Source organism: Tympanuchus pallidicinctus, unplaced genomic scaffold (genome assembly GCF_026119805.1).
Source record: "Tympanuchus pallidicinctus isolate F22 unplaced genomic scaffold, pur_lepc_1.0 scaffold19, whole genome shotgun sequence".
Taxonomy (NCBI): Eukaryota; Metazoa; Chordata; class Aves; order Galliformes; family Phasianidae; genus Tympanuchus; species Tympanuchus pallidicinctus.
In genome coordinates this window covers 16,036,140-16,051,951 of record NW_026294710.1, presented here as the reverse complement: position 1 = coordinate 16,051,951, position 15,812 = coordinate 16,036,140, and the positions used below count along the sequence as shown (strand labels likewise).

The 15,812-nt window shown below is 47.2% G+C and overlaps 1 protein-coding gene across 2 annotated transcripts; it reads left to right on the top strand.

The window, feature by feature from the left end:
* Nucleotides 1-1,081: 1,081 nt before the first annotated feature.
* SLC35B4 (solute carrier family 35 member B4) lies at nucleotides 1,082-15,448 on the top strand. Of its 2 annotated transcripts, XR_008206235.1 has the most exons (11): nucleotides 1,082-1,322; nucleotides 5,077-5,190; nucleotides 6,182-6,284; nucleotides 7,430-7,479; nucleotides 8,084-8,165; nucleotides 9,502-9,562; nucleotides 10,350-10,459; nucleotides 11,214-11,289; nucleotides 11,522-11,597; nucleotides 12,381-13,908; nucleotides 13,944-15,448. XR_008206235.1 is itself a non-coding variant. In XM_052680966.1 (10 exons), exons 1-10 carry the CDS (start codon nucleotides 1,246-1,248, stop codon nucleotides 12,625-12,627), a joined length of 996 nt encoding a protein of 331 aa, XP_052536926.1. In that variant the 5' UTR covers nucleotides 1,082-1,245; the 3' UTR covers nucleotides 12,628-15,448. The 2 variants fall into 2 exon arrangements, 1 of the variants encoding a protein (XP_052536926.1); XM_052680966.1 differs by having other exon boundaries at nucleotides 12,381-15,448.
* Nucleotides 15,449-15,812: the final 364 nt, after the last annotated feature.

Sequence of the window (15,812 nt, the reverse complement as noted above, 5' to 3'; positions counted from 1 at the left end):
GACAGATGCTGGTACATCTCAGTAGGGTTCCACACAAGCTTAGGAAAGAAGACCCTACATCCATAATGAATATACATACACAGCTGTGTTAATAACATTAAACTTATGGTGCTCCAACTGCAGGAATGCAAGAACAGGGATCAGGAATGAAAAAAAAAAACCCCACACAGTAGGAACAGGGATGAAGAATAGGAGAGCAACAACGCAATGTGAAATATCTGTAGAAATTCAATACTCTTTTTTTCTTTTTACAATGTTTCCAGAGCAGACAGAAATGGATCTTTTGTCTGTAATTACTTCTGGTCTTTCCCATTTCTCAACTGCTGCTGAAGGCTCATGCTTGGTGTTTGGTTCACATAAAACTCCAGCAGTTTTCTCACTTGATATTCTATTCTAGCCTGAAGAAGGACGTTGGGATGACAACTTATCAAGCAGTAAAGATTCTGAAGAGGATCATGAAGCAGAGTCCATCTACTGGGACAGGATCATAAAATGATAGAATCATAGGATCTTTGGGGCAGGGCATGGCAGTGATAGGTCAGTGGTTGGAGTAGATGATCTCAGTGCTCTTTTCCAACCTTATCAGCAGTTGCACTGTTTGATTTGTGTTTCTTCTGTCATTGACACAACAGTGTCTTCACCCTTGATGAGGGAAGCCAAAGCGCTGAGACATGAGGGTAAATTATTCACTGTGGATGGGTTCTTGCATGTGTCACAGTCAGGAATACAAGGAGGACACATTATTTTTTCCTCTGTCTTCTCCATGAAGCAGTTGGCACCTCATGGTGCTACTGGGTTTGGTAGGTCCCCAGAACACGCTCAGAGGATCACACCATTGGGTCAGCTCTATTTCACATGTCAGCAAATCATTTCATTATCTAAAACCCCAAACGGCAACGGCCAGCTGTTTGATTTGTGTTCGAGCCCGTTCCCTTCACTCGCTCTCATCAGCCACATCAGCGCCGCCATTACAGCCCGCCCCCCCACCAGCGTGAAACTACAAGTCCCATCATGCCCCGCGCGTCCATCCCCATGGGAGGAGACGGGAAGGCGCCGCGGGGGTTGCTGGGATTTGTAGCCCGGACCGTGACGGAGCGGCGGTGATTGCGAACGTGCAGCGGGCGGAGAGCGAACTACCGGCTGCCGGGAGGAAGCGGGGGTGGCGGGGCCGACAGCGGGGCAGAGGCCCGGGAACGGGATGAGGTGGAGGCCCGGGAAGGCCGCTTCGTTGCTTGGGGTTGCGCTATGCACCCGGCCTTGGCGGTGTGTTTGGTGTTCTGCGGCTGCTGCAGCAACGTGGTGTTCCTGGAGCTGCTGGTCAGGTGAGGGCGGGAGGGGGGGGGGGGGGTTTGGGGGGGAGGGGAATGAAGGGAGGGGGAATGCAGAGCCTGGGTGCACATTGCAATGGCAGTGATGCGTTTTGTGGGGGTTGTCCAGCTCTACGAGTGCCTGGATTGATTTTGTTGCTGCTGGCAGGCCTCAGCATCCCATCACAGATGTGGGGGCCACCAAAATGTCCCCTCAGTCTTTTCTCTCTGCTCCCAGCTCCTCATAGAGTGGAAATCCCAAAAAGAAAATGCACAGGAGCTGGCTAGGGACAGCAGGCAAAGCCAAGGGAATGCCTTCCATCCATCTTCAACAGCCTCACGTGGCAGCCAAGCCAAGGCAGTGAGGATGAGGATTCTCAGGGTGAAGGTGAACTGTCATGTGGCAGAGAAAGGAGAGCTGATGTTTGAGATCCATCTGAGCTCTGCACATCACCTTCCTCACCCTGATGGAGGCAGAGAAAGGAGAGCTGATGTTTGGGATCCATCTGAGCTCTGCATCGCCTTCCTCACCCTGATGGAGGCAGAGAAAGGAGAGCTGATGTTTGGGATCCATCTGAGCTCTGCATCGCCTTCCTCACCCTGATGGAGGCAGAGAAAGGAGAGCTGATGTTTGGGATCCATCTGAGCTCTGCATCGCCTTCCTCACCCTGATGGAGGTAGGCTGCTGCAGCTTGGAGGAAGCGATGGTCTGTTGGTTTGGTTTCCAGGTCAAGTCTGCCAGCAAAAGTACTAGATCTGACTGGAAAAAATAGGGATTGAATTGGTTGTGTGTCTACCTTCATACTTAGTCAGCATGGAGTGGCATTCCCTGACTGACTGTTGGCTGTGTGCACTATAAAAGTGCCCATGCTTTAGAAATAATAAGCCTTAAAGCCTGTCCTCACTTCCTCCCCACCCATCATTGTCTCAGACTATTAGAGAAAAGGGAGTGGGAAAATTAACCCAGTAGTAGGGTTAATTGCTTCAAAGTGGAAGAGCAGTAACACAAGGTTGCACAATCACTCAGCAATCACTGGATAAATCAAGAAGCAGTTCTTGGATGGAGAGACCTTACATAACAAAATATGCCCTTCCTCTTGAGGATTGCTCTAATCTGTGCTGCAGCATCACTGAGGGAGAAGGAATGACCCTTTCTCCCCAACCCTCCAAGATAAAAAGAGCTTGGGATTGGGGTTTTTCCATTTGCTTGTCACCAGACTTCTGTTTCCTCCAGCCATTTGGCCCTGCTCAAAGGCTGCTCAAATATATCTAAGAAAACGAGCTTTTTACAAGTAAGCTCTTGAGCCTTGCCTCATATCCACTGTAGAAATTCCCCTGTTCCCAATAGTCCAGTTCCTGTGTCCTCCCTTCTGTTCACCTTCAGTCCCCAAACTGGGGCATTACTGCTTGTTTCTTTGGGTCTTGCTGTTGTCTGAAGGGAAGAGGCCTTGAAAATGAACATGCCTATAACAAAGGTGATCTTGAAGCTGAACGACAGAAAAATGCAGTAACCAGAGTCTAGTGGGGAATGACAGAGGTGACTGAAAGAAATTTGCTTGGGATCCATGTGGAAAGAGTAAAGGAACGAGGACTGCTTAGTCTAAAGATGCTGAAGGACAGACAGAAGAGAGGGCAGGGAAACTCCTTGTTGGATGTTTTCTAGAGCATGTTAAGCAATCTGCTGTCTGAAGAAAAGGGGCTTGAGTAGAGCAAGAAACACTTCAGTTCTTCCCATCTCCTGCATTCAGAGCCTTTTCTGCTGGCATCCTTTCCTTGTTGATGCTGTGGGACTGTCCTTGAGCCAGGCTTGCTTAGAAAGCCCATGATATGCATGTGACCTTCTGAAGTCGTGTCCTTGGGAGGTGTCTTCCCTGTAAAGATGTTTGAAGCACTGCTTGTTAGATCTCAACAGAGTTTCTCCCCTTGTCATCCACCGTCTGCTGAGGCTGCTAGATGCTGATAGCCCGGGCAGTTCAATCCTAGGAAGCATCATAGATTGACAGTGCTTTGCTTCTGAAGGTCTCTCAATCAGTTGCCTACAGCTGAAGAATTTATTTGGTTGACACACTCAGACTACTTGCTGTTTCTTTTAAGTCTATCAGTGTGCTAGGATTGTGAGTCAAGCATCTGGGTGGATACAGCCTGGGTTTGCTTATTTTGGGGGTCTTTTTTTGTTTGTTTGCCTTTTTATTATCTGTCAACACATAACCTTCTGCCAACGTTGTATTGGTAATGTAAGGTGATATGAACAGCAAGCAGCTGGATGCAAGGATCTGTGAATTGGGAGGAAAGAAAAGCTAGTGTTTGAGAACAGTCTTGGCTTGTTTGCAGTCCAGGTTTACTCTTGCTTTATGTTTTCCTGCAGAGGCATGGTTTATAATCCTGAGCCTGGCCTTTGTGATTCAGTTTCTCTTCTTTTCCCCCATGCAAACTGGCTTCTGGTCTCAGGTTCACTCTGCTTTCTATTCCATCACGTAACTTCTGAACCTTTTAACCATGTTGGACAGCAGGGATTGGAGTTCTGTGGTCTATTGGTCTTTAAACAACGTGGAAGTTGGCAGGTGGGTAGAGGGGTGGCACTCAGGCTGGTGCCATGAAACATACAGGGAGAAGATGGCCTTTCCAGGAGCTGTTTGGTGGTAGGGTGTTTACATGAGCAAGCTGCCTGCTGGTGCAGCAGGGACTTGGCAGCATGCATTGCCTCCATTAAGTCCTTGGCCTCAGCTTCTGTCTTGCAGCAGAGGAAGAGAAGTCCTCCCTGTGTTTCCTGCTGCAAATAACAACAAGCTTTCTGATCATCTGACGTCTCATAGCCTCTCAACAGCTGACAGTGTGCCTGCTGGGAAATCTCTTGTTCCATGTAAACTTCTTAGGAAGAAGGCAGAGCCTGCAGCAGGCACATCCACCAGGGGTGCTTTAGCTACCAGGGTCTCTTCTTTGAGGTCAGACCCTATTTTGTGCCTTTCAGTACCTTGTGGTGGTTGAAAACTTCAGTGGAAAGCAACATTGCATTAGCAAACTCGCTGTCTTGCTGTCTGTCCTGTGGCATTTAGTGCTGACACCTTTCTGGGTTCCAGTGATGAGCTGTTGTAGGCTCCTTGCCTACAGCAAATGCAGCAGGGCAGGAAGCTGAAGTTTGCTGAGCGAGTTAAAAGCAGCTCCAAGCTGATGTTTGTGTGTTGTGGGGATGGGGTACACGCAGAACCAAGGCCGTAAAGCCTTGCTGTGCTGACACGAGCCTCACCTCAGCTCTTCTTTCCCATGGTGGAAATAGGGGTTATGAGAAATCCTGCAGCCTTCTTGCAATCACAGTCATCATTTCACCTGGCCTGTAGCACACACAGCAGCGTGAATGGAGTGAGAGAGCCCTGTCAAAACCACTTCCCCATGAGAATGGAGTCCCTGCTTCACTATGGTTACGTCAGTGCTCAATGTCGTGCATTCACACCCTATACCATGGTGGGGCACTATGGAGATCCAGATCAGAGCAATTTCTTCTTTCACTTCCTGGCCTATTTCACTGTGTCCACCATAAAGGGAATGGCTGCTTCCTTCATCTTTGGAAATGGAAGGGAAACAGGTGAGTCAGTGCCTGCAGGGAAGCATTTAACAAAAGCAACATGAGAATCTGGGCAGATAAAACAGTGGAGTCCCTCCATGTTGATGTTCGCTGTGAGACTGCGAGCTGCTAGCCAGATTTTATTACAGCCCAGTGCACTGTGCTCTGTGACATTGCTCTTATGCTTGTCTTTCTTCTCCACACCTGCAGGCAGTTTCCAGGATGTGGGAACATAGTGACATTCTCCCAGTTCCTATTTATTGCAGTGGAAGGCTTTATCTTCGAAGCCAACTTTGGGAGGAAGCGGCCAGCCATACCAATGAGGTACAGTGGGCCTGAATGTTTTCACCTCTTGCAAATTGACTGGCTATATTATCTCAAGAAGTGTTTAATAAAATGGCTTATCTGTGTATCCTGTCCAAATCCTATCCATTCTGCAGCATTTGCAAAGCCTCATTGAGAACCTGTCATGCCTGGTAAAATACAAACTCCTTTTTTATCAAGAATATTGAATAGGAAATCGCTGTCAGATATGCACCTGTCTGAGAAACAGGGCAATATTTTGCCCATTTAAGAATCTTTTGTGGTTGAAGAGCTCACTGTCTCTCTGGGGCTTCGTGCAGTGGATGTGGAAGGGAGAGCTTTACTGGAAATCTAGCTGGATTCACTTTCACTTTTCTGCCTCAGGGTTTAATTTGTCCCAGGTTTAACCTGGCGTGTTCATGCTTCATGCTCTCCTCTCTGGCACTCTGTAGTTGATGTGAGATGGGGAACTTTTGTGGGGTTCCTTAGCAGACTGCCTCGCCTGCAGCAGAATGCTGTGCTCAGCACTTGGGATAGAGATCCTCCTGCTAAATGCAAATTCATGGCTGCATGACAGCAAGGAGCTCCCTAGGATAGGTGTGGGACCATGGAAGTGTTCAGCCTAGGTTTGAATGATTTCTTCTTTTGTTCAGGGTAGTGATGCCTGCTGAGAGAAATCAAATTCCTCAAATTAAGCCCGTCTTAAACCACAGTCCTTAGGTGAAAGGGGTCTGGAGGAAGTCCATGCTAAGAGATTCCAGCTGGGGTATCCTCAGCTCCCCTTTGCTTCTGCAGTTGGCAAAAGGGAGCTGGTGTAGATCAGCCCACTTCCAATTTCACTTTCTTGCTGCATCCAAATTGTACTGATCTCTTTGTCCTTGTCACAGACCAAGAGTTATTCCTGCTCAGCTCCAGGCCTCTCTTTATACCACTTGTCTCTTCTCAAGGTGTGTCCCAGCGTGCTCAGCTATGGGCTGATTTTGCTGACCACCACTTTGTGTTTGTGTTCCAGGTATTACCTCATCATGGTGGCCATGTTCTTCACTGTCAGTGTGGTGAATAACTATGCTTTGAACCTAAACATTGCCATGCCACTGCACATGATCTTCAGATCGGTGAGTACAGCCGTGCTGTCCTTTCCTACCTCCTGTGACGTCTCTCCCCATCATCTCTGCAAACGCTCTCTCTGGTGCATCTGTTCTTCCACCATTTTTTCTTTCCTGAGGACAACAAAATCCTGAGCAAAAACAATTCCAGCCCACAGTTAATTGTGGGGAGAGCAAGCTTGCTGTGATAGCTCAGCTCTAAGTCTTACTTTCATAATTTTAACCATTAGATGTCCCTAGACAGATGAAGAAACTGAAGCTGGAGCATACTTCATCTTTCCTGAGCTGATGAGGAAGTAAGAGTGACAAAACCAAGCCCAGGCTCTGTCTGTCAGACTTACATGGGCTCAGTTGCTGGCCAGAGGAACTCAGCTTTCCTTTCCACCTCCTAGTTAAGCAAAATGGTTCATGTTCCACAGTAGGTGCCTTTGTTAAATGCCTTGGGTCAGAGAGGACGCATTTGGCCATGTGTTCCTCCCTGGGCCTTTGCTCTGGAAGGTGCTATTAAAATGCATCTTCACTTAAGTGTTTGCACGTGAGTGTCTGGCTAAAAATACCTATTAAAACCAAAGAAAATAGAGCCCTGGCTGCTGGGAATAACAGAATCTGCTGGGCACATCTGCTGGGTGGAGGCTTTTCTTCCACAACTTATAGCATAAAGCTTCATAGCTTTATAGCATCTTCATAGCATTGAGATAGGTGCAGTCAAGGGGCATTAAAAAGAAGAAAAACAGACAGTGCTGTAGGAGCCCTGTCCTGCATTAACCATGAGAGATTTGTGTATTGCAGCCCTGCAGCCAATCTCTGCAGCTGCACTCCTGTTCCCAATTAAAAACACAGTGGTTTGGCTACATGCTGCTCTGTAGCACATTGAGTGTTGGGAGTGGGCAAAAAAAGGGAAGGTCCATGGGCCAGGAGACCTTAAGAGCCTGTTTGCATCCTTGTTCCCAAAACATTTGGCTTGATTTCTCCCTTTCTGATAGTTGAAGTGAGACTCCCTTTACCCTGTCAGACTCCCCGATCCCGTTCTTCCATTTCACTTGATGCTTTCATGGTAGTTGTACTGAGCTCAAGGTTATTTGTCTGAGCACAAGGAATTCTATCATGCTGACCTTCTGTTTTGTTTTTTCCTTTCTGTCTTTTCCTTTCCCCAGGGCTCTCTCATAGCAAGCATGGCTCTAGGTATCATCATTTTGAAAAAAAGGTAAATCACAAGCACTTTTCTTACCATCTTACACCATCATGCAATGCACTGCCACTGGCTTGATCCTGACTGATGTTAAATGCCTTCCCCATTCCTCATAAATAGCCTTGTTTTACTGATAGTGAAGATGAGGCACAGGGTCTGCCTGGACTAAAGGTCCTTTTCAGCACTCTCACTGCCCCTCACTCCTTCACTTAAAGCAACTGTAGACTGGATGAGAGTTTTTAAACATGGCTGCAAACCACTGTTAGCTCTTTTCTTTCCTATTCCATCTCACATTTACTTCTCTTCTACTTGGTATACTGACTCTGGCTGGGACAGAGTTAACTTTCATCGCAGCAGCTGGTAAGAGTTCTGTGTTTTGGCTTTCTAAGGCATTGTTGATAACACACCAACGTGTCCAGGCTTCTTTTTTATGAACTCTGCCTCTCTGCTCAGTAAGTTGACCTTCTGTTCCCAGCCATGTCCAGCATTAGGTAAAGTGTTTGTTCCCATGGTGCCAAGTCCGTAACAGTGTAACAGAACAAAATACAAAGCAAAGGAGAAATAGATGAACCTTGTAAATCTGAGCTGATCACTGGCGTTTCTCTTCTCTCCTGTGCAGATACAGTTTGTCGAAATACACGTCCATAGCCCTGGTTTCCATGGGGATCTTTACCTGCACTTTCATGTCTGCAAAGCAAGTGGTAAGGATTGCAAGGGGCCTGAAGTCACAGCTGTGAAACTTTTTGACAGGAGGAGCTGCCCTGGGCACCTTCATCAGTAATTCCCTTTGCCTGAGTGCTCATAGAGAGGCAAGATGTTTCCTAGATCTGCTCCCTGAAATGATTTGTTCTTCATTTTTCAGTGGGCCAGAGGGAAGGAAAACACCTGCATATGGCTTAATTATAGATGCCTTACCCTGTATAACTCAGGTTGCTTTTTGTTGAGAATCATCCTTTTTTTTTTTTTTGCCACACAGGTAACAGCTAGGAGCTATTTTCTCTTGCCCTTATTGCGATGTGTTACGGTTAGGAGCAAGAAAATCTTTAACAAAAATGAGCCATTTTATTTCTTTTCTCTCTTTATCCTGGAAGAGTCTGTCAGGATTCACAGTTTTCCAAATCTGTTATCATCCAACATGACTTTCTCTGACCCTTGAAATGAAATACATATGCTTGGAGAACAGGAGGGAGTGAAGAAAATCCACGGGTAGCACCAGTTTGGGCTTTATTTGGGTCAGCATTCACAGCCTGATCTTGTCAGCTGAAGACAGAAGACTGGTATAAAGTGACAGTCAAGTGAAAACCTGTTTCACTTCATCCAGCTCTAAGAGACTGGATAGCTGTCAAGCACAAAGAATGCCATAATTTCATAGCTACTTATCCTCTCAGGGTCTGAGGAAGGTCTGTGCTTTACAGCCTTGCTCTGTATTAATCCAGATTATCTTTTAATAGGTGTGGGGTTTTGGAAGGAATGACATATGGTATGCAGAGTTACAGAAATATAATGTATAATCTAATTTGCCCTAAACCATAGCAGAAGAGTTTAGATAAATCATGCCACCAAGTGTTTTACCATCAGCTAACAGCATGGACAGATCTGGTTCCCTCAGTGCCTTGACCATAAGCCAGTTGTAGCACCTCACTGGGACTTGGCCAGAGCCCTTGTTGTTTCCTCTATGTCCACTGTGACATGTGGACAGAAGAGGCTGCCAGTGGGCCATCTGAGAGCTTTCTAAGCAGCACTGGTTATTTTTATTGTTGAAGAGTTCGGTCTTTGGCCAAGCCAGGCCATTTCTGTAAGAAAAATGCCTTTCTTAATCGGACATTTATACTTTTAACTGAAATCTGGTTTGTTCCTCAAAGCAGAGTGGAAATGTGCTGCAATTGCTGTCACTTCCATTTAGCTGAAGAAGCAACTCTGGAGTGAGCATTCTTTTCTTTATGGGCTTGCTTGAAGCATAACACAAGCCAGGAATGAGGTAGAGACAGGCTGAAGGAATGCAGAGCTCATGATGACTGCTGTGTCTTCCTCCACCAGGCATCCGACTCCAGCTTGAATGAAGAGGATGGACTCCATGTTTTCTTGTGGTGGCTGCTAGGTATGTGAGCACATCTCCAGCCACCCCTGCTGAGATGCAGGCAAGGCTCAGCTCTTTGAGGTCTCAAACTTGGACACGTGGGTTGGGCAGAGCAGACTGTGGTGGGAGTCCGTGTGCCGGTGTTGTTAACATTAAGCTTCCAGTAGATGTTGATTTGCAAAGAGTGGGAGTTTGTGGCATTCATTAGGAGTTTTGTGCAAGGAGGTGCTTTTCGTTTGGCCAACAAGTCAAATACAGCACCTGAAGGATAGTTGCAGGGTAGTAGTCTAGTGAGAGAATGAGACTACAGTCAGGCATGGTTGCAGGTACCTTCTTGATTCCTCCCTGCCTGTTGTAGCTGAGGCTGTGAGCTTTGCAGCAGTGAGGAAGAGGGGCAGTTGCCAGTTCAAGTTTTTACTCAGCACAGTGCTTCATGGAGGACATTTTACAGTCTGGCAGTTGTTTTATACATTCCAGCCTATATTTACTGATGGCTTTTCAGGGAACCTGAGATTGATATTTCATCCACAGTTACAAGTGACTGCATATTCCACCAACTCTGTTTTCCAGCGCTGTGTCCCTGCTTTTAAGATCTATTCAGAACTGTCTTGGCATCTCAAGCTTTGCAAATAAGATACCTCTGTTCCAAGGACCACTAATAGTTTTCTGCCCTTCTTGCCAAGTCTGGGAGTTCTGTCTTCTCTCAGTCTTTTCTCTCTCTGCAAGCCAAATCACAGGAGTCCTTAGGCTGGTTGACTTGAGCTGAGCCATGCTTAAGCAATGCTTCCAGGCTGTGCTTCTCTTCCAGGTATTGCTGCACTCACCTTCGCCCTCCTCATGTCTGCAAGAATGGGAATTTTCCAGGAGACACTGTACAAGCAGTTTGGGAAGCACTCCAAAGAGGCCCTTTTTTACAACGTGAGTCACTGCATCTTTTCTGTTTGTTTTTTTTTTACTGGGCACAGAGAGCTATTCAGACACCCTTTCCCTCCCTCCATCCAGCACTCAGATCCATACAGGCAGCCCTGTGAGCTACTTCAAATGATGGTGGTTTCAACTGTGTGGAGTCCTCAGAACCCAAAAGATTCCTTTGGAGGTGCAGCCCATGTGGTGAATTTTAAAAAGAGGGGAGGCTTGGCTTCCTGAATTTCCCCTGCTCAGCAGCAGACTGGTGACTTCTCTACAACAGTGCTTTGCATGGTGGAATTCACAGTCTGTATGCCTGGGCTGTAGTAGATCCTTCTTCATCAGGGGGAAGTTCTTCACAGAGAAAGTGGTGAAGTGCTGGAGCAGCTGCCCAGAGAGGCTGTGGATGCCCCATCCATCCCTGAAGGTGTTCAAGGCCAGGTTGGATGGGGCCCTGGGCAGCCTGGTCTGGTATTAAATGTGGAGATTGGTGGCCCTGCATGTGGTAGAGGGCTTCGTGATCCTTCCAAACCAGGCCATTGTTTGTTCTGCAATCCTATCTTCCCCCTTTGCTTCCTAGAGGGAGGAGGTTTTTTTGCTGCTGTAGGTGCACAGGGCATGTTAAAAACAGGCAATATTCCTGATTGTGAGGATGGAGCAGTGAAGCGTGTGCTCGCATCCACAGAGATGTGTGAGACTGATTTTTCAGAATGAGAAGTGAGTGGATTCACATGATTTATTAACATCATGCCTTCCTTTTTTCCAGCATGCGTTACCACTCCCTGGCTTTGTCCTCCTGGCTCCAAACATCTACCACCATGCAGTTCTCTTCAGCCAGTCTGGTGAGTGTTGCATAGGTGGAGCCTTGTTCTTATACCTTTCTGTCCTCTGGAAGATGCTGGATGAAGCTTTTGTCATTCATGGACAGGAGAGACGTTCTTTCTCCTTGCATCTCCTCTTAGCATTAGCAAGCCTTGCTCCCTTCTGGCCCATGCTTTGTGTGACTACAGCAGATAACATTTTTTTCTTGAAATAATTGATGTTGAGAGACCTCCTTGTCCTTTCTCCCCACAGAGCCATTCCAGATCCCAGTGATTGGGCTGACCATGCCAATCATGTGGTTCTACCTCCTCATGAACGTCATCACTCAGTATCCTTCCAGTGTGCAGCTTGAGACGAGCTCTGGAGACAGCAGCACAATGGGAGAGGTGAAATGGAGTGGGGATGCTGAGCTGATGGTGCCTTCCCTGCATTTTGGTAGCTGATGTTTGTGTAACTCTTGGAAAATACAGAGTGGAATTTAATCTGGAATTTTGAAGTTTTCCAGGATGGCTGAAATCTGCCACCACCTCCCCAGGGCCAGGCTGGCTGGTAAAAGTGGTTCTGCCAGCCATTAGAAGGGATAACTGTCACTCATATCTGTGTGCAATCTTTGTCAGATCTGCAAGTCTGATGAAGCCAAGGTACCCTGGAAAATGGGGCCCTTCAGTTAGCAATTTTCTCACTGTTGACAGGTTAGTGTGCCTTATAGCTGCTCAGGCCCTTCAGTGAGACCACCCATTTGTCTGCCTTTCCTTTGCCCCCTTCGGGAGGAAAGGGAACTTCTGTTAGTTACAGATGGAGAAGTCTGATTTTAGTTTCCCTTAGCTTCATTGTGAGAGCTGCAAACCCTGTTTGCCATTAACCTTTTGCTAGCACATCAGCTCTGGCTCCTGTAGTGGAGGAGTTTTGCTTTCCCATAGAGCAGGCTGAAGGGGATTTGAGAATCCAAGGTGTCCCTGAGGTTCAGAGCTGTAGCACAGCTGAGCTGGGAAGGGATGTTTATTCCTATATAACCAAACTGGGGTTATCCATTGCCCAAACCTTTGCATTCCTGAGGCTAGGAGAACCTCCCTTTTCAGCTCTGATGCTCCTTAACCTCCCACCAACCAAGATACGTCTGCATTCGGGGCGTCTTCATCCTCACCACGGAGTGCACCTCCCTCACTGTCACACTGGTGGTGACGCTGCGCAAGTTCGTCAGCCTCATCTTCTCCATCCTCTATTTCCACAACCCCTTCACAGCCTGGCACTGGCTGGGCACTGCCTTTGTCTTCGTGGGGACTCTCATGTACACAGAGGTGTGGAACAGCCTCGGGCCCCTCCTGACCCGCTGGAGGAAGAGGCCAAAGGAGGAATAGCAGCTGGATACTCTCTGCATGGACCTTTTTATTGTTTTATAGAGCAGAGCAGCAGGAAATCCCCCTAAAGGGGGTCCTTTTTATAACACAGGGGAGGTGTTGGCTGTGCCAAGCTCCTGGGAAACGTGGAGCCTCTGCTTGGAACCTGCCTGGAGTAATGGATTGTGGTGGGAGGATACAGTTACATTTGAGAGGTGCATTTTGTTATGCAACCCCTTTTGCTTCCCCCCCCTTTTCCCGCCCCCCAGCCCTTCACCTTCTCCTTCACATTTAAATAACCCTTTTAAAGTAATTTAAAAGCTGACCCAACTCTTGAATAGGATCCCAACCTTGTGCTTTTCTCCAATCCTCCCAGCTTTGTTAAGCTGAACCCTGAGCCCGTTTTGTGCCGTCCTTTAACAGCCAGGTTGCTGTAGTGGATGACTGAGCCCCAGGGAGCCACCAAGACACTGCTGTTCATGGAGCAGGTTTTTAGTTACACTGGAAATGCCAGGCTGTCCTTGTTGCCTGATCCTACTACTTTTGCTGCGAGTTACAACCCATAGCTTCCACTTTCTCCAGACTCTCTACCAGGGAGTGGCTTTGGGGACTTACCTGTCACTAATATCATGATGCTGCACTGGTACTTAATGAGGTGGAGGGCGTCAGGTGTTCCTGCTTCTGGTAGTCCTTAGTGTAGACCACTTTTCAGCCACCTCTTCCTCCTTTTTCCATCATCCCAAGCATGGCCACAGGGGAATTTGTTACCTACAGTCAGCTGCAGTGATTTGTGCTGAATCACTTGTGTGCCTGGGACATCCCAGTGTAGAATCATGGAACAGTTTGGCTTGGGAGGGACCTTTTATGAACCCCACCACCAGAAAGGTTGCCTAAAGGCCCGTCCAGCCTGGTCTTGAGCATTTTGAGGGATGATCCACGGCCTCACTGGGCAGTCTGTTCCAGTGCCTCCCCACCCTCAGAGCGAAGAATTTGTTTTTAACACCAAATCTAACTCTTATTTTAAAACAGCTACCCCTTGCCCTATCACTACACACCTCAGGGTAAAAACATTGCCAAGGAATTTCAGAAGGGCCAGAACAGCTGAACTTACTTCTATTGCTGGGAATGGGCTGGTTTTCCTGTCCTTTTACCCAGCCCCTCCCCTTTTCTTTCTGTCTCCCACTCCTTGGCGATCAGCTTCACTCATGACATTTCTATGCACCCACTTGGTGCAGGACCAGTGTCCCATGCCATCACCTCTTGCACAGCACATGGGAACACTTGCAAGAGCTTTGGATGCATGTCTTCCAGGAAGGCAAAGAGCAGCACAGTTCTAGGAGCTGTTCGTGGTTGAGCAAATGAAAGGTTGATGAGCAACCTTGTTTATCTTGGTCTTGAAGCAGCAGGGGAGCACATGCATGGATTTTATTGTCTTGATTTTCCTTTAGCACCGTGGTTACTTCATTGTGATGCTTCCCCTATTCAGCCATGAGAGCATCCAGTAGTGTCAAGTTGATCACATCAAGCTTGGCCAAGGGAGGACAGCAGTAATTTGATGTCCCTCCACCAACATCTTCATGGCTTTAGGCTTCAGTATCTACAGCCCCTTCAACATGAGAGCTGTGCTTGTGGTGCGTTGCTCCTGTCAACAACAGAGCACCACACGGCCCTGGGTGTAGGGAGAAGAAAGAGCAAAACCTGCAGTACTTGTCAGTACTGCTAATAAGCAAAGAAAAGAAGAAGGAAAAACAAACATGATGCAAAGACAATCCCTCACTGCCTCCCAGTTAAACCAACGCCAACCACTCCCCGAGCAATGGCTGCCATCCCAAAACTCCTTCCCCTCCTTTTTATTGCTGATTTTTATTGAGAGCAGCTGTGTGGCTGTCCCCCAGCTTATTACCAGTCCATGGCCTAGTCACAATGAGGGCAGAGTGGAGGGGAAAAAGAGAAAACATCAACCCTGTGCTGCTCAGCAGTAGGTTAAACATTGGTGTACTGTTAGCATTAACCCCATCCCAGCCAGAACCAGATGAAGGTTTTGTCCTTCTAGTTTGATTTCTCCTGAGCCAGAAAAAAACCTTTCGTATTATCAGAACTGGGATATTTCCAAGGATTTTCTGGATGTGGAAACTATTCCCCAGCAGCTTCCCTGTATGTCGTGCAGCTCAGCTCTTGCTCGTGGCTGTGGTTTTTGCAGCCTGGGTTGAGGAGTTAGCAAAACAACAGCTGAGCAGGTGCCTGAGTGCCTGTAACATAGTGTACATAGCCTACTCCCCAGGTTGTTGCCCTCTGTATCAACAAAACTGCATGTTGTCACCCATTTCTGTGTGATGATGGTACATTTGGGAATGTTTGGGTTCCTTTTTTTTTTAAGCTGTAATTCCCTCAAACCAGGTATCAATCATGGGTTGTATTTTTATTGTTATCCCATACTTTTTTTTTTTAACTGTCTGCTGTGTGATTCTGTGTGTTTCCAAATATTTATTGTTGTAGAAGTGTCAGCGATTCCTTTTCTGCTGTGGGAGAGCTCCCCTGGTTTGTGAGGTGAAGGGAAGGTCCGTGCAAAAGTGCCCCAGTAGCTAAAAATAATATTTGAATCCTCCTTACCCAGAATGGGGTACTGATCTGTTTGGGTTTTACGTTTGGAGTAGAAATGATAGAGTGATAGGACCCTTTTTTGTTTTTTCTTTTAGCAGAGGCAGGCAAAGTGATGAGCCAAGATGCTTTTAGACCAGCGCTTTGGATTGACAGCCTTTGGGTTGGCTGGTTGGGCTTGGGGGCATTTTTGATGTTGAGGTTTGGTTTTGTTGAACAAAATAAATATCTCCTGTTCAAAACATGAGGGTCCTTTTGTTTCTCCTTGCGTATTTTGCTTCTGGCCGTCGGCTGGCGGCGATCAGAAAATTACAGGGGAACTGAAAACACACAATTTATCCTCCCTTTAATATGAGGAAAGGTAGGAATGATTCAGTCTTGCTGAGCTTCAAGAGAAGAACTCAGCCTTATCTCCTTTTCCTGCTGATGGCACACAGCAGGAGATGTGTTTTTCTTGGCAACGCTGCTGGAAGGAAAAGCCCAATAAAGGACCCTTTTCCCTAATCCATCTCCCTGCAGCAAGGACACGGTTGGGATGTTCCCGAGCCAGTGGTTATGCCATGGTTAATGGAACAATGCCAGCAACAAGATGTCCTGTGGCAAAGTGT

Bases quoted from the DNA above. Each gene is read 5' to 3' on its own strand.
- SLC35B4 (XM_052680966.1), top strand. From the start codon at position 1,246: ATGCACCCGGCCTTGGCGGTGTGTTTGGTGTTCTGCGGCTGCTGCAGC. The intron at 5,191-6,181 runs GTACAGTGGGCC...TTTGTGTTCCAG, and splicing joins CGGCCAGCCATACCAATGAG to GTATTACCTCATCATGGTGG. The intron at 8,166-9,501 runs GTAAGGATTGCA...TTCCTCCACCAG, and splicing joins TCATGTCTGCAAAGCAAGTG to GCATCCGACTCCAGCTTGAA.